Here is an 18,551-nt window from a genome sequence, read left to right on the forward strand (position 1 = left end):
TTATCACATAGAGACATACAGACACTAATAAAAGATAGCCACTAGAAGTCTTGTGATTGTTGCTACTATACAGTCAGTGCTCACAGTTAATTGATGACCAATTATAAACGTGAATGTTTTCCGCAATGTTTCTTTTTCTCACACTCAGATGAAATGACGCGAAGAAGCAAACAAGTAATTTCACAAACATCAAACATCTGAGCCAAAGATTGATGATCAAAATGATGATTGATCAACCAAAAATTCTGGAACAGAGGGATTTACAGCATTGAACTTTCTCCAGCTGTTATTCTCAAAAAACAAAATGGCTTCGGGGTCTAGAGCCAGGGCACTTTGGCATATGCTGCACGCACTGTGATTTGGGAAATGGACCAGAATAGTGGACTACAGCCCAAAAAAATACATTTAAAGACCAAGGCCCCTATGGTCAGGTCCACGCGAAACAAATTCAACTGGAGAGCGCTAGGTGCGCTTTCCTTAGATCAGAGAGATCTGATCTGACATAGGAGTCGGAGGACCACCAGCCAAGAGTATTGAGGGCGTGATCGGACAGACCGTTATTTGCCACAGTGGTGGCTGCACCAATCCTAAAAGAATGAGTAACGGTCTGCTGGGATTCCGACTTGCATTAACCAGCTTTGAGCTGCATTTAAACCAGAAGCGAGTGACGGAGCGTCGTCTATAGTAGAGGTGAGAAACATATGGTCTGCTTTGAGGTATCACTCGCATTGCGAAATTGAGATGGCCGACTTTCTGTAGGGACAATACTTCGACTTTTGCTTTATTGGGAGAGGCAATAAAACTACCAATGATGGTTATGGTGCAGTCGGTTTCCGACTTTTTCCGAGAAATTCCAGGGACTGGGCCCATAACTCCTCTGATATGGGTACCCTTAATTTTCTGAAAACCTCCAGAACAGTGGTGATGCCTGAGGTGGGAGGGTATGCATGAGGCGTAATGGTCAGGAGGTAATCTAAAAGACAGATTTGTCCCGATTGGGAACAGTAACTGACTGAAGGAGTATGGGAATAGCCGAAGTAGAACTGGTTGTTTCTGTGGGGCTGAAACGGCATTGCCTTTAATCATGGCACAATTTGTGGAAGAAAGGTGTGAGTTGCTGCAAATGGCACATGCAGCCAACCCGGAAATGCAGACAACCCGGAAAAACACGGGTGTGAAGTTCAACATCTAGTGCAATCCAATAAAGACTTTGGTTCCATAGCCCAACCCGGGCTGCACATTTTGCAGAAAAATATATATATTTTAATAATACACCGGTGATCCATATAGAAGTGAGTACCTCCGAAAGATACTGCTAGCCCTGAAACATTTTCCTTCAATTTGCGCCACTGAGGGAACACGGAACAAACAATCTCTGTATATCCTGCAAATGCTACCGCAAACTCAGAGAAGGACAAAACACGAGTGGCTGGGCCTGCAGATTTAAGTGTACAGTTTTTCTCGATTGTTAACACACATTTTCTGAAAACATGACTCATACTCTCAGAACTCTACAAACAAATCCAAAACAACAACACACAATGGGCAAAAACCTGCAATTCTCCTGCAAAATGACACTTTACCTTCAAGACAATGTAATTTCTCCTCAAAATGCTCTTTTGTTCTCAAGAGACACACACAAACCATCATATATCAAGACATTTATAAGGACCAGTTGAACACTGATGTGCTCAGTGTAAAACACTGCAATGAATTGAAAACACTTTTTCTCCATTCATCATAATGACTTTTTTTGTTCAGTGTTACCCTACAAACAGTACTACAAACAGTAAATACAGTAAGCTGATACAGTAAGTTGATATGCCTACCCTATCAATATTTTTAAATATCTCATTGTTTTCTATTATTTTTCTTTGTATTTGCCGTAATGTTATGCCGTTTTCTTCTAGGACAATGCTCATGATTTCAGTTTCCTGTTCAGGAGACATAAGCCCTTGTGCTGGTAATCCTTCAGCTGCCAAACAAATAGTAAAATACTTTAAACTGTGTAGGAATACTTTCCCCAAATACTTGAAACATACTTTGTTTTTACAGTCCTACAGAACAGCCCACAGGCAATACAGTGCTTACAGTTTTTCTCAATTGTTTACACACAATTTCTGGTACTTGAGACACAATTCCCATAATATGTAGCTCATGCACCAACCACCTGAACCGATTCTGCTGAACTATAAGCACAATTTCTGCTTTACACTCAAATTGCAGTTCACTGTTTTCAAAAACACTACACACAATTTTACTATTTGTTTGGCAGCCGAAAGATTACCAACACAAGGGCTTCTGTCTCCTGAACAGGAAACTGAAATCATGAGCATTGTCCTAGAAAAAACGGCATAACATTACAGCAAACACAAAGAAAAATAATAGAAAAAAATGAGATATTTCAAAATATTGATGGGGTAAGCATATCAACTTACTGTATCAGCTTATCTACTGTTTGTAGTACTGTTTGTAGTGTAACACTGAACAAAAAAAGGCCCAAGTCATTATAATGAATGGAGAAGAGGTGTTTTCAATTCATCGCAGTGTTTTACACTGAGCACATCAGTGTTCAACTGGTCCTTATAAATGTCTTGATATATGATGGCTTGTGTGTGTCTCTTGAGAACAAAAGAGCATTTTGAGGAGAAATTACATTGTTTTGCAGGTAAAGTGTCATTTTGCAGGAGAATTGGCAATGGAGTGTTATTTGAATAAAATAAAGTGTCTGTTCTCTGGGCCGTGTATGTGTGAGTTTGTCTACTGATATTACAAAGCTGTAACTTACACATGTATTAAGTTGTTTTACATCCACTGGGTAAAACAGACATAGTTATCCATATAGATCCTTTCCATGATGGCCAACATTTTTGATTACATGTTGAACTTGTGAGTAGCAAAAAATAGGTCTATTTCACGTAAGTCATACCTACCCCATTGGATTTCTATACAGTAGCCGCCGATACTGTGATTCCCACAAGTCTTAGCGGTTTTACAACACAATCCCAAGCCAGTGGCAGGTTCAAACCCACCTGGCACCCCCGGAAACAAATGACTGTTTCCAGAGAGCCTTTCATGCACGTTACCTAATGTATGACATGACAATGACAATGTCAGGGAAACTATCTATCATGTTCAAGGATTCAGGCAGCACAATAGACCAGACATAGACATGGACTCCTCTCTTCCACTATCTGTTTGAATTCACACATTCCACCTCTCTCTCTCTAGTTTGCTCCCCTGTTTGCTCAAACACATTCCAGCTGTATAAGTGTGTGTGTATGTGTGTGTGTGTGTGTGTGTGTGTGTGTGTGTGTGTGTGTGTGTGTGTGTGTTTCCAAGGAGACTCAATATAGTGTAGCCTACAAGAGTGTGCTATACCACAACAAACAGGAAAGAAAAGAGAAGAACACTGAATAAAAATGTGGAGCTGAATGGCAGACAAAGAGAGTGAGAAAGAGACAGAGAGAAAGAGGGAGAGAGAAAAATTGAGAGGGCAAAAGCAGTGGCAGGTGTTTTCAAAGCATTTGCCGGTGAAAGGATTGGCCCTCAGCTGATTTACTGGAACACACACACCTTCAGGACACAGATGCAAAGTATGTCCATATCCATGCCACAAACCATACACATACTCATTTACAAATACAGTTCTGGTTAAAAATGTGTAATTAGTGTGTGTGTGTGTGTGTGTGTGTGTGTGTGTGTGTGTGTGTGTGTGTGTGTGTGTGTGTGTGTGTGTGTGTGTGTTGGGGGGGGGGGGGGTGTGCTATGAAAAGTGTGTGGGCTGTATACACACATATACCCACAGTTATAATGCAAAACAAAGATGCTGCTCCGAAACTGTTCAGATGGGTAGAGCTTTCCCCCTCCCCCTTGTTGTCCCATCAAGAATATGTAGGAGGTAAGAGTCACTAAATTACAGAGCAGATCCTGGCCTGTATTTTTCGTATGTTTATGTTAGATCCATGGGCTTGACCCCCCCCCCCCCCCCCCCCCCACCACCCACACACACACACACACACACACTATACAGCACTCTTTCTGAAGCTATTACTGCCCTTATACTTTTTTGCTTTTCTTCAATTCTTTTATCTCTATACATTAATGTAAAGTTGATTATTAGCATGTTATACCTGTAGCTCTGGCAACAATTAGGCTACTTTATTCATTCATGCCAATAAAGCACCATTTGATTTCATATGATTTGGGAGATAGAGACAGAGAGATAAGTGAGTGAGTGAGTGGGTGAATGAATGAGTGAGTGAGTGAGTGCATTACTGTTGCAAAAGTGGTTTTGGCAGCAAAATTTTCTCAGTGCGGAAAGGAGGGGGGTTAAAGACTGTTACATCACTAGAAAGGTATTCCTGACTGAAGAAGAAAATTACTCACAACGCGCGCACACATAGGCATGATGAATTTCCTTGTGGAACGACTGTTTGCCTCAAAGACGTTTTTGTAGTTCTGTTGTGTACACCCGTAAGCTAACTGCACTTAAACGTTGATTCTTCCGTATGTGTGTGAGACTATCTGTGTGAGGCATCCGGGCGCACACTGATTTAAAAGCCCCTTCACGCGCCCGGGCCCCGCCGATGGAATGTGATAATGAATGGTGTTCAGTGCGCGCGGCCGACGCTCCAGCTGTCACAATGCTGGTGTGTGTGTGTGTGTGTGTGTGTGTGTGCGTGCGCGCGCGAGAGAGGGAGAGAGAGAGAGAGAGAGAGAGAGAGAGAGAGAGACCTATTCCCTCTTGCTCTCTCAGCTAAAGATAGTTACTGCGCCACCCAATCTGGGAACACACGCTTTAAACACACTGGGTTTTTCTCCCTTCCTCTCTCTCTCTCCTCCCACGCATAACTTAGGCTACAAAATACACAAGGAGAATTATGACAGCAAACGACATAAACTGCCTCCGGTTACTACGAGAGTCGATGTAGGCTATAAAATATTACTTTGATGCTGTATCTTTGTGAGAGTATTTAATATGTCAAACAGCCACTGTGCAATAACCATTATGAACTACATTTTAAAATGTGTGGTGTTCGTGTTCGTGTTCGTGTTGTTAGATCGTTTGATAATTATATGAGGCAGTATGCGTGTGTGTGTGTGTGTGTGTGTGTGTGTGTGTGCGTGTGTGTGTGTGTGTATGTGATTAGTAGGTCAATCCCAGCATATCCTACACACCTCTGGGCTCTTAGGCCGGATATTTGGCTCGCGCTGGGAACACATGATGGCTCAGGCCCAGTTGAGGCACACCAGCGCTGTGGCCTCGAGACAACTAAACCAACACATAAGTACACAAGCCCGAAGGCACATCCTGCACATGCTGCCAAACCAGATACTCCAACAGTGTCATCTCTTGTCATGAAAATGTCGCTTTACGACCATGACCCTAGGTTCTTAAATTAGCGTTTGGGTTCAAATAAGCATGTCTGACGGGCAAATCCCCTAATATCCTCATTTAGCAAATTAAGCCGTAACTAAAGCAGTTTATGCATTGTCACAAACGAATAAAGCGGGACTAGTCTCTAACCAATGTTTGCCAACATGCCCTACGAAAGACAAGTATGGAGGAAGTTGCGGCAAGACCTGGATTTCCATTGCGCTGAAGACACGTCTCACTCACCTTTAAACAAAATGGAACGGGATGAGGGTCTACCTCACGTTCTACGTCCTCTCGGCCCCGTGCCCCAGTCCTTTCGATTAGTTAACTTCCATAGTTGGTGTAGAAACGGTAATCATTAAAAACGGAGGAAAATTAAAAGTTTGCCAATTTTGCCAACCCCTTTACTCGACCTGGTATTGACCCCTCTCATTCCAGAGCGTCGGACGGGACAGGCCACTCACGACCGTGAAGGGGGGTTCTCACAAGGGAGGCGAAAAAAGTTGGGTGGGGGCGCTGTGTCCTTTAGACAAATTAAAAAACTCTTCTAACGCATCAAGAAAAATTCCCCAGTAATAAACCATTTGATGCGTCGACTGTGTAGACCAAAACTATTCCGTCAGAAGAATGAGTACCAACTTTTGAAAACATTCGAAAAAACTAGTGGCGTCTAGGTTGGAGTAGCGGCCGAGGCGAGGCGAATCTCCGCAACGGAAAAGGCAAATTCTCTCCTCTTTCCCCGTTATGGATAGACAAGCCTACGACTGTCTCGCCAGCGACGATAAGAGAAGCGAGGCGACCTTTAAAGGACTTGAGAAGTGATTAGGAGGTGGAAAAGAGGATAAAAGAAAAAAAAAAAGAAAATGAGGAGAAAGTTGCCGCTGCTGGCCGCGGTGTCTGCTTGCGGCCCCGTCAGTTACCCTCCCTCGCCTAGCTCAATCCCCCTCCTCTACTCGCGCAGCAGTTCCAGCCGGTCACCATCTCGCGCCTGACGTCAGCATGGGAACCGGAGACGGGAGGCTTCTTAAAGGGCTAGCTTGAGGGCAAAGATGGCCGGAGATAGTACCCTACTCAACAGAATATTTGTCTTCGTCCAATGTTTTAAGTGGCCAAAATAAAGAATCAAAACAGTAAATATTTTAAAACATATTCGCGCGCAAGCGCGCACACGTGAGTGTGCTTGTATGTGTGAGTTAGACAGAGATAGAGGAAAACAAGGATACCATATGTATCCTGTTCCACAGTGGCTCTTCCCCTAAATACGTACACACCTATCCCGATAAATAAAAGCAATTCCTTTATTCCACTTGTGTGTGCTAACCCATAAAAAACTATTTATCTCAAAGCATATATTCCATCAAGGTTTAACAAGGATTGAACATTAAATAATTGGACGCTTAACTTTTAATCAAGTTCTTTCTAAAATGGTTACAATTCCTTAAAATCTGATCAAATCTTTCTCTGACAAACAATTTTGGATGGAACAACACACTCACACACGCACACCGCGAGAAAGAGACTTAATATAGACTTATAATAGTGAACAGATCGGTACTGGTCATGTTTATTTAAAGATCTGAGGCTAGAATTGTGTTTAAGACACTCTGTCACTCGTTATCTCTTCCGGTGGGCTACAGTTTGTCATAGGACAAAGTTCAAAGAATTACCCACACTGCCGATACAGTCAAGTGTTTATGTTGAGGTCTAATTGTGCAGAGGCTCTAGATTTCGTGTGCATTCATGTAGGCCTATGTGCACTGTGCAAGCATTGATGTCATGTTAGTAGCCTACAACAAATATGGTACGGCACACCAGTTGTCTCAGTCCCACGCGAATGAATGATAGCAAACAGTCTCTGCGGATCCACCGCGCAGTTATCATGGGCTCCAAACAGATCCGCAAAACAGGTCCGGATCCACACGCCAGATTGCCAGTATCCGTCCTGGGTCGATTCTGGGTCCATGAATGAGCTGCCTCCGGATCCGTTTCTGACCCGGTCGACATCCCTCACAAACATCCTGCACTATAGACTATACTACTTCAACTGTTACAAATGAATTTGGAAGAGTTTCGTAACTAGTTTCGGAGAATTGATTTAAAAAAAAAAGAAAAAAAGGTACTTTGGGGTTAACTGTAACCATTTTTGAGGCCGTTTAAAACGTGCATCAAATCACACAATTTGGTCGTTTTGGGTGTCGTAGCGTGTAATAAAGGTCGTCAACAATCAAATTGACTACTTTTAAAATTAATTTGAAGAGTTTAAGAGGAGAGTTTTTGGTTTTCTTCTAGCTTGGGTATAAGCAGGAGGATAGAATTTAGCAATTGCTGCCAACATAGGCTAGCCTACTGTCAAAAACATCCTTGTGTGCGGATGACGGTCTGATTCAAGCAGGAGGGTATATTTGGCGAATTTGGCGGCAGCTGCTGCCAAAATACTGTGGGGGAAAAACATCCTTGCGGTTTTCACACCACATAATAAACTCAACAAGGTAGCCCAGGTGCTGGCGAGCCGTACCTCTGCGGACCTGGTTTCTCCACACTATACTTTTGCCCCGGCCGCAATCGCTGCCAATCCTTCTTCTCCTCCTCTTCAGATGAAGAAATAAAAAAGAACGAGTCGATTTGACAATTACAACTTTTCTTACAATCCCTCCAACAGGCCACCGCCAACAAGACAGGCTCAGCAGCCTCATACTGTAGCCTACTGTGTTGCTACGGGACCCGACGTCAGCGGATAGACTACTATGAGCGCGATTGGCAAGACAACTAGAAATTCTTCTTTTAAACTCTTAAAACGAATGGAAAAAAAGTAGTCAGTTTGATCGTCGACAACCTTTATTACAACCCACGACACCCAAAACGACCACATTGTGTGATTTGGTGCGTTTTCAACGGCCTCAGAAAATGGTTACAGTTAACCCCAAAGTACCGAAAAAAAAAGTGATGTCCATGTGCAGGAAATGCAACGTTTTGGAGAAAAACACGTCATTGCAGTCACTGCACTTCACTGTAGGAATGCAATATTTTGACATTACAATACTATTGCAGGCTACTGTATTGTAGCCTACTCCAGCAGCATATTTAGGCTCCAGTTATATTGTATAGGAGATCAAGTAGCCTAGGCCTATTCGCCCCGGATCCGTTTTGGACCCTTCCGTCAGGAAGCACATTCACATCCGTCTGAATTGCCCTCAATCCTATAGCTCTTGAGTTTGAATGAGTCTGGCGGATTCACGGACTTCAGGGCGAATCCGTCCCTGAGGCTTTTGGTATCCCATCCTTCCCTGTCCTCTTCGCTTTTCTCCTCTTTTCAATCCGTCAACCTGCGTCGATAACTCCAAACATGTATGGCCACATAGACGGCGAAGCAGATGAAGACTGCGATGCTGGGGCTTTTGTAACTCAAATATATGAACAAGAAGTAAAACCAGAAGCGACTTATGTTTCCGGATGGAAAAGACCCGTAGTGGCTAAAATGGTCATTGGTTTAGACTAGCCCACACGTAGGCGACAAAATGCTGCTGAAACAAAAATTGTAGGTGACGCATCTACGTGTTTCTTGCTCCACAGGAATGCACCAAGTCAAACTGCACACCAGCATGGGAGAGGAGAGAAAGATCAGAATGGTTTGCCCGAAGATGGAAAAACGTTGCCCAGCAACCATATCCCAAAATTATGCAGAGTCAGACGTTGCAATTTCTTTATCATTACTGTTACAGTTACATAAAACTCCTGTTAGAGTTTGACACTAAAGTAGAACAGTTTTCCGATTCATTCATTCCACTGCCATCTGTGCGCTTTCTCCTGAATTACTAGCCCACCTTAAACGAGGGTATAACAACAGCACATTGGGTCACCTCCAAGTCAGTCCCTATTTTAGCACCTCACTGATGGAAAAAATGACAGATTCACTTTCAAGTGCGCAGGAGGAACATATTCACAACGAAGGTGGAATGCAGTTCCGTCAAAGATTTTAACGCACTGACACTAACCATTCACATTACCTGGGGGAACCGTGACCTGACGAAGTAGCGTAGTCTACCCTTTGGCCGCTCGACCAATCACTCGTGCTCTGCTATTTGGCTAGGCGGTTGGCACCGGGAGAGGAAGACGAAAGATTTTGTCTATCTTGTTTATTCAAGTCATCAACCGTTTCTGAAGCCACATATTAAGCAGAAGCGCTTGTATATTTTGTGTCGCCAGACAGAGACTTGTTTCGCTATTTGTCTGTTGCGTGCATGCTCAGTTCCTGCACCGGCTGTTGATAGATAGGCGAAGGGTTCTGTTTTACCGACACTGGGAAACGGGTTAATGTCAGCATGAGCGGTGGTGTATACGGCGGAGGTGAGTGGCAACAGCTTTTTAATGTATAATAAACAGTCTCAAATGGTTCATAAAGGTTTGAAGTGACCTGCTCTTTCTCTGTCTGTCGCCCTCCCTCTATCTCTATCTCTCTCTTTCACAAACACACACACACACACACACACACACACACACATATACAACGAGAGAGAGAGAGAGAGACTCGCTCAACTCCCACAGCAAATGATGAATGGCAGCGCACTGAGCGCAGCCATTAGTATATTACGCATGACATCACTTCACCAACTCCTGCGTTCTGCTTTTTTTTGGAAGGCATGTGTGATGTGTTTACACTGTGCTGTCTCTCTGTTTTTAGATGAGGTAGGTGCATTGGTGTTTGACATCGGCTCCTTCTCCACACGGGCAGGTTATGCAGGAGAGGACTGTCCCAAAGTGAGTCTCCTGTCCACCTTGCCACACTCCTATTCATCAACCCATCTGTCCACCAGCCCCATATTTGTCATTATGGTGCAGCTGATTTTGCTTGATGTGCATCCTGATTGATCAGTTGGGTACTACCATAGGCTGACTTCCCCACCTCTCTGGGAGTGCACATAGAAGAGGAGGGGTCAGGTGAGGCAGAGGCGGGACAAGAGAGTTTGGTTGGGCGGAGTTTTCACCTAGACACGCCCGCTCTGCATGTGCCCCGAGCAGGAGTGGAGCTAATCTCACCGCTGAAGAACGGCATGAGTATGACTCTCTCTCTCACACACACGCACACTTGCACACACACACACACACACACACGCATGCACACGCACACACACACACACACACACACACACACACACACATACACGCACCCACGCACGGACGCACACACAGGCCATTTACTCACCAACAAACAACCAGACACAAACCAGCATACCAGCACACATTAATGTGCTGCACCACCATACTATGTGGCTGTTATGTCACTCTTTCTCCCTGTTTCTGTGTTTGTCTCAGTTGAGGACTGGGAGGCATTCCAGGCCATTGTGGATCATGTGTACAGCAAATACATCAAATCAGAGCCCCACCTACACCCCGTGCTCATGTCTGAGGCCCCAGTGAGCAAAAAAGCTTTTCACATGTGCACACACACACACATACGAGAGAGAAATGCACTTAAAGTGTTGCTAATTATGAATGTTGTATTTGATACATTTGTACACCAATGTGTGAGTATGTGTTTTTCTGTCTGTATGTGGTGTGTGTGTGTGTGTGTGTGTGTGTGTGTGTGTGTGTGTGTGTGTGTGTGTGTGTGTGTGTGTGTGTGTGTGTGTGTGTGTGTTCCTTCACAGTGGAACTCTCGTGTGAAGAGGGAGAAGCTCACTGAGCTGATGTTTGAGCACTACAACATCCCCGCCTTCTTCCTGTGCAAGACCGCTGTTCTCACTGCGTATCCAATCACAGCTCCAGTCGACAGTCATCAGCCTTCACTCAGACAGAATTAATCAATCACCAATCAAAAATGTTGAAAAACATTATTCCAACATCAGAATCTAAACTGTGCAAAGGACACTGTTAAAGCTATAACCAATGTGCATTCTCCAACTACAAACTTGAAGGTGACATCTGTGATTCTAATCCAATACACTTCTTGTGAAATTCATTGAATTGCACTACACAACCCTCTAGCTTTCTGGTCTGTGTGTGTACTGAAAAAAAACAATGTTTGTACAAGTTCTAGCTCTATAAATGGAAACAAACATAGTGGCTAGCAGCAAGCTAAAAACAATTCCAGCCAATCAAAACTTTTCTTTAGGAGCATGAAAAGGAGGGCCGCGATTTGATTGGTGGTTGAGCCCAAAATATCAACAACCATTTGTCAGAAGTACAAAATCCACCGTTTAATGCTGCAACTCTAAAACCAACATGCTTTTGCATCAAACTAATAGCATGCTTTCATTCAGCAAAAACAATTGCTGATGCAGTTCTCACAAGCTAAAGTGTTTTGTTTCAGACCGTGATGCACATGCTTGAAACATGTACAGTAGTTACGCACACATATGTGTGCAGATCAAAATTGCATTCATTAGTCCATGGCATCACATACCCTTAACATCATTGGCTATAGCTTTGCTAATGGCCGTGCAACAGGACTGGTGTTGGACAGTGGAGCTACACACACCACCGCCATCCCAGTGCATGATGGGTATGTCCTGCAGCAAGGTAAGGAATCACACACACTCACACACACACACACACACACACACACACACACACACACACACACACACACACACACACACACACACACACACACACACACTATAAACTCATTGCACCTTGTCTCAAGGTGTTGCCCTTCAAGGTGTGCACAACTATTCTGATAGAATTACCGGTGTCCAGATGCATTATGTGTGCTTGTTTGCTTATAACAACAATTCCTAATCTATTTCTAATCTAACAAATCCTATTTTTAATCCTGCTATTTCATTATTGTTAATCCAGAGAAGTTTCAAATGTGTATCATAAAAAAGGCTTATAGTTTACAGTATACTTTGTTGCCTGTATGTAGGTATCGTTAAATCTCCCTTGGCTGGAGACTTCATCAGCATGCAGTGCAGAGAACTGTTCCAGGAGATGAGTATTGAGATCACACCACCTTACATGATCGCCTCCAAGGTGCAGTCTGCTTTACTTCACATCTCTCTTGTTCTTTTGGCTGTCTCTCTTCAAACTGATTTCCGAAATCTGTGCATATTTTCGGTATAGCAAATACATATCATATTTGTGTTTCATGTGTAGGAACCGGTGCGAGAGGGTGCGCCTCCTAACTGGACTAAGAAAGATAAACTCCCTCCTGTTTCAAAGTCCTGGCACACTTACATGTGCAATGTAAGAACAGCGGCTTCCTAATTCACACTTGCACCGTTGCCTCACACAATCTGTAACTAATAACAAGAAAACTACACCCAGACTAAATCCTTCTTTTATCTGCTTTGTTTACTCATTCTCCATTCCGTTCTCTGGCGGATGCTGGATCCCACACGCTAACAGGAGGTGATTCAGGATTTCCAAGCATCTGTTCTGCAGGTGTCTGACTCCCCCTATGATGAGCAGTAAGTGGTGAAATCCTCTATCACACCATTTTAGTTCTCTCAGTTCACTGCACTCAAGTCTATGTTGAAGGGGTAATTACATTTGACTTCACAAATACAGTTACAGTAAGTCTTTTCTAATTTCAAATCATGAACTCAATTTAAATTCGAGCTGATGTGTGACCCTAAGTAGTTGTGAAACATCTAGAAACACATCATATCACACACATGCAATTATTTACAATTTACAGTAAGAGGGTAAAAATCCTGTTCTGACCAGTATTGTATAGGGGGGTTCAAACCAAAGATTTGTGACGAGATGAGCTGCAACGTTCTAAAACCTTGCAACTGTGACAACTACAGTAGACAAGGTGAATGCTTTGCGACGGCTTGCAACAACTGGCAGCGATGTGCAACATTTAATTCACACCGCTGCAGCGGTTTCGTCTCGTCACGGATCTTTGATGTGAATTGGGCCCAAAGGACACTTCTTGAAATCCATGTGTTTCCCTAGCCTGGCTAGCGCCTACCACTTCTCAAATGAGACGTGGTCTGGCAACCAGACGTTCATTTTCTCGTATTTGAAAAAATGCCCAGATCCGTTCATTGGGCGCCACGGATGTCTGTCAAATGCGTCTGTGCATTGCTCATCATGGTCTTGCTTTCTCCCCTGTTCTGTGATTGGTCGCCAACATCAGGCAAAAATGTGGGCGTTAGTTTCCAGACTGCCTTAGCAGCGTGAAAGAAATCACCGCGCAAGGCAGTATGGGAACACCCAGGCTAGTGTTTCCCAGTAGTGCACTGGCATTCTAAGGTGTGTGTGTGTCTGTGTCTGTGTGCGTGCATTTTTGTATTTGTGCGTCGCTCTCACGGGCGTGGTTAGGGTGGCAGCTCAGATGCCAACTCTGCACTATGAGATGCCAAACGGCTTCACCACAGACTATGGAGCTGAGCGCCTACGTATCCCAGAAGGACTCTTTGATCCTTCTAATGTCAAGGTAATAAGGCTCATATCAACATAGGTAGACTAGACTACCGGTATATAGAATAGGGCAACATCCCACTTTACTGTAGAGAAACCTAACAGGCTACTACACTTCTGTTGCACTTTCAAGAGTATTGCATTAAGTAATAAAGGAACTGTCAATGTATCAATAGTGTTTACATGCATGTCAAGACACAACAACACCAGATTACTTTAAATAAAATGACTTCTCCTGTATCTAGGGTTTGTCAGGGAACACCATGCTGGGAGTAGGTCATGTGATCACCACCAGCATCGGAATGTGTGACATCGACATCCGTCCAGTGAGAATTCACTTACATAATCTAATTATATTCCGTGTAAAAGTGAGATGGTAACCGGAAAGTTTTCAGGCCTCATCTTAAAATGGATTTAATTATTTTTCCTCATAAATCTACACAACGTATTCCAATACTCGACAAAAAAGCAGGTGTATACAGTGCTTATAGAAAGTCATCATACCCTTTTTAAATAGGTACTTTTTTTGTCTTTCAGCCTGAAATCAAAACCCATTTTAAAAAAAGATCTTCTCCAGTTTTATTTGCAAATGTAGCTGTAGGCTACAACATCAAAATAATGAAAAAAAGTAAACAGTTCTGAAAATTAATGAAAAATTAAAAACTAGAATAACAGGGTTGGAAAAGTCATCATCCCCCTGACTTAATACTTTAGTTTATAGAGCTTCCTTTTGCTTTCATTACAGCCATCAATCTGTTTGGATATGTCTCTATTATAGCTTTGCACACCTACAGTGTATTGGGGAATATTTGACCAATCTTCCGTGCAGAATTGTTCAAATTCAGTCAAATTCTGTAGGGAATGACAATGGACTGCTCTCTTCAAGTCAATCCACAGATGTTCTATAGGATGTAAGTCAGGGCTCTGCCACTCAAGGCTAGTCACCATCCTGTCCTTAAGCCACTGCTTTGTTCTTTTGGCAGTATGTTTAGGATCATTGTCGTGTTGGAAGGTGAATGACCTTCCCATCTTCAGCTGTCTAGCAGAGGGATGCAGGTTTTACTCAAGAATTTAGGTGTACTTGGCAGCATCCATTTCCTTTCTATCCAAACCAATTGCCCAGTCCCTGCTGAAGAGAAACATCCCAACAACATAATGTTGCCCCCACCGTGTTTCGCAGTAGGTATGTGTTTTGGGTGTGTTTTGGGTGTGTATACTGTGTTTGGTTAGCGCCTGGTGCTCAGTCCAAAAAAATCAGATCTTAGTCTCCAAAAAGTTTAATCTTGTCTCATCTGACCACAAAAAGCTTTTTCCACATGGTAGCAGGAATATTCCAGATGTGTTTTTGCACTGAACTCCAAGCGCTATGTTTGGTGAAAAAGTACACCACCCAAAACACACCATACCTACCGTGAAGCATGGTGGGGCATGTTGTGGGGATGTTTCTCTTCAGCGGGGACTGGGATCAATTACTAAATTACGATTACTAAATCAATTTGTAAATCTCGACTCAATGAAATGATGGTATGAATGAGACCTCTCAATGAGTTTCTTTGATAAGATGAGAGAAGCGTACAGAACACAATTGCTGTTTCATAACAAAGGGTTGAATACTTACAGTATGTAAATTATATATTTCAGTCTTGTATTTTTTTAAAATTTACAAAACACTTCAAACATCTGCTTTTTGCGGAGCATTGGAGTATGGTGTGTAGATTGATGAGTAAAAATAAACTGAATCCATTTATAGATGAGTGTGAAATATAACAAAATGTGGTAAACTGGAAAGGGTCTGAAAACTCTGGTTGCACTGTGCTGTATGTGTTCAGTATGTCTCATGAGCCAGTTGTCCATACTGTACATGTATTCAGCTAGTCTTAGACTCAATATGTTTTCAGTGAACGTCTCCATTGATGCTCTCTTTTAGTCTAGGACTTTTTTCTTTTTCATGTGAGAAACACTTTGGGGCAACATTGTTGCGTTAAATGTGTTGTTGAAATAAATGTAACTTGCCTTGACTAATCCATGAATGGGGCCTTATATTTCTGAGAGAAGCATATATGGTCCCTTAGGAAGAAAAGGCAAGTGTATGATTTTGTAAGTGAGTACAGTTGACTGGAAGAAAGTGTGCATATATTGGACTATATTGCTATTAAATATGCGTATGTCTTTTTCCTTAGGGTCTATATGGCAGTGTGGTTGTTACTGGGGGCAACACACTGCTGCAAGGATTTACAGAGAGGCTTAATAGAGAACTGTCACAGAAAGCGCCGCCGGTAGTCTCTCTTGTACACACACACACACACACACACACACACACACACACACACACACACACACACACATACACTAGTAGGCCCTAACGTTGTATATGATAGTAATGTTGATTATCAAATGTAATCTAATTAGAATCCAGAACCCTTTTTCTTCTCTCTCCATCATTTCTAATTCTCTGTAATTCACTGTAAGCATGTTTCCCATCTATCTCTCTGTTTGTAAGTCTTTACCTCCTTTGCTCCCACCAGAGTATGAGGCTGAAGCTCATAGCCAGTAACAGCTCAATGGAGCGCCGATTTAGTTCTTGGATAGGAGGCTCCATACTGGCCTCACTAGTGAGTTTCTCTCCAGCATACAGCAGTCTCTTTCTATAAATACTACAACATAGACTACACACAGATTAAGTATAGTTTAAGATACTTTATGGAGAAAGAGAAAGACTGCACTCTTCTGATTTGTCTGATTTGTAGCCTCCTTCACCTCTCTCTCTCTATCTGTTTCTTTCTCAATCCTTCACTCAACCAGGGCACCTTCCAGCAAATGTGGATCTCCAAGCAGGAGTATGATGAAGGAGGAAAACAGAGTGTGGAGAGAAAATGTCCATAAATGCACAAACACACACACATACGCACACACAGTGAATCAGCCATTATATCACACTTAAGATTCACCATATTTAACATGATCATCTTTGCATGATATTCTGTCATTTTTCATCTGTCCCTAAGCTTCCCAAGGTCTGTTGTTTCATTTATTATTTTGTGTAAAAGTTGCTTGTCCATATCACACAATCTAATAGGCACACAAACAAAAAATTCAAATGCAAAAACTCTAGTCTGAAGACAAACACTAATAAATAATGGACAAATGAAAATATAAAATGATATTGGTCTAAGTGTCTGGTGTCACACAAACAAACAATCTCTATGTGGTGCCCTCTGTAGACGAAATAAAGCATCTGAAGTGTGTCTGACAGCAGGCTAAAGGCTATGGGATGGCAGAACAGTAGGCTAAAAACCTGACTTTAAAGTTAGGATTTCATACCGATACAAGTTTTTCATTGATGCAATAAAATGGCTGTAAAACCAGCCTCGACAACAACACTGTAGGCTATCCCTATAATGAAGGTTGACCTTGTAACAGTTTACAAAAGTCCTCCCAGTTTGACCACACAAAGACATTTAGCAGAGTGACTCGCCAATTACCGAACTTGGCGTCACCGATTCCCGCGCCCTTGGCACGGAGGCCTAATGTGACGCCACGCTGTGATGGAGTGTCCCGTTCCCGCCTTTGAGGTCGCCAGACAGCGCAACCGGACACTAGAGTCTCAAACAGTTGATAAGGCAAAGCCTACGCAAGTAAGCACAGATAGTGCATGCATATAAAAACACTTAACGCGGGTCATTTAATCATTCGACAACTTGCACACATGCTCCGTGAGGTAAGAGGTGATTTTACTTTTTACAAAAATGCCCGGTTAGGTAGTTGCCTAGTTTTGAGAAGGAGGACGAATCCACTGTTAAAATATGGTCTTATATTGTGTTTTATAAATAAGATGTACTATTGTTATTATTATTATTAGAGTGCATGAAAATGCACTCTACTGTTATACTGTTTATTCTTATTAGAGTGCATGAAAATGCACTCTACTGTTATCCGATATCTTCTTATTATTTTTATTTTTCTTCTAACGTTTTTGTGCGCGCAATTCAGCTTCAACCGTTTAACGTAGAAACTTCGTTCAAACTGCACTGCGTAGGTCTTACTTAGGTGACTTCAGCTTTGTATTTTTCAACTTTGTAACTTTTATACTTTTTGAACTATTAAATAAAAACTATTAAAATTTCCCCCATAGACTTAACATTGTGATTATGACATCATAATAGGGCAATTAGAATCTTATGCCAGGTGGCCGGCCACCTGCTGCTCTCTCTGTCTCAGGCTTTAAGCATACAATCTCATTAAGACTACAGATCCTGTTTCACTAGGCCTACTTCCTCTGTCCACAACTGTTTCAAAATAAAAGTCCTCACTGCAATAATGCACTATTAAATCGTTTAACCATTGAAACTACTCAACTATTTAACTGTTCAACCATTCCAACTGTCAGTTATCATCAACTATGCCTCCAGTCAACTACATGAAACCTCCATGTACCTAGCAACCAACATAGCAACCATTAAAATGAAGCGTTTATGACAGTTTCCATAGCAACCAACATGATTTTACTACAGTAACTTCTTTATTTCTGATAGTGGCCACCATAGATACCCTATCAACAAATGTTTCAAAATAAAAGTCCTCACTAGCAAGTTAGCTAGTTAGGATGGTTAGCACTGTTAGCATTTTTAGCATAACTGCTAGAAATGATTAGCTAAGTTAGCTAATCAACCTGGTTAGCATAATTAGCATTGTTAGCATAGTTAGCATTTTTAGCATAACTGTTAGAAATGATTAGCTAAGTTAGCTAATCAACCTTGTTAGCATAGTTAGCATTGTGAGCATTTTTAGCATAACTGTTAGA

General features: G+C 42.3%; 2 protein-coding genes across 2 annotated transcripts in view; one reads left to right on the top strand and one right to left on the bottom strand.

The window, feature by feature from the left end:
* si:ch73-375g18.1 (kinesin-like protein KIF1C) overlaps positions 1-6,296 on the bottom strand; it is a 42,415-nt gene extending 36,119 nt beyond the window's left edge. The window contains exon 1 of the mRNA XM_062515680.1: positions 5,624-6,296. The gene's annotated coding sequence lies outside the window, so the exon portion shown is untranslated. The remainder of the gene's footprint in view (positions 1-5,623) is intronic.
* A 2,722-nt stretch (positions 6,297-9,018) lies between these two features.
* Positions 9,019-17,052, top strand: actl6b (actin-like 6B). Its single transcript, XM_062515681.1, has 14 exons — positions 9,019-9,724; positions 10,059-10,135; positions 10,267-10,432; positions 10,691-10,791; positions 11,026-11,123; positions 11,802-11,896; positions 12,246-12,352; positions 12,476-12,565; positions 12,728-12,789; positions 13,652-13,766; positions 13,996-14,076; positions 15,931-16,026; positions 16,276-16,362; positions 16,553-17,052. Exons 1-14 carry the CDS (start codon positions 9,700-9,702, stop codon positions 16,631-16,633), a joined length of 1,281 nt encoding a protein of 426 aa, XP_062371665.1. The 5' UTR covers positions 9,019-9,699; the 3' UTR covers positions 16,634-17,052.
* The last annotated feature ends 1,499 nt before the right edge of the window (positions 17,053-18,551 follow it).

This window comes from Sardina pilchardus, chromosome 16, assembly GCF_963854185.1.
Source record: "Sardina pilchardus chromosome 16, fSarPil1.1, whole genome shotgun sequence".
Taxonomy (NCBI): domain Eukaryota; kingdom Metazoa; phylum Chordata; class Actinopteri; order Clupeiformes; family Clupeidae; genus Sardina; species Sardina pilchardus.

Excerpts from the sequence above, each read along its gene's own strand:
- actl6b (XM_062515681.1), top strand. The coding sequence starts at position 9,700 with ATGAGCGGTGGTGTATACGGCGGAG. Across the intron at positions 12,353-12,475 it reads CTTACATGATCGCCTCCAAG|GAACCGGTGCGAGAGGGTGC; the intron begins GTGCAGTCTGCT and ends TTTCATGTGTAG. Across the intron at positions 14,077-15,930 it reads GTGACATCGACATCCGTCCA|GGTCTATATGGCAGTGTGGT; the intron begins GTGAGAATTCAC and ends CTTTTTCCTTAG.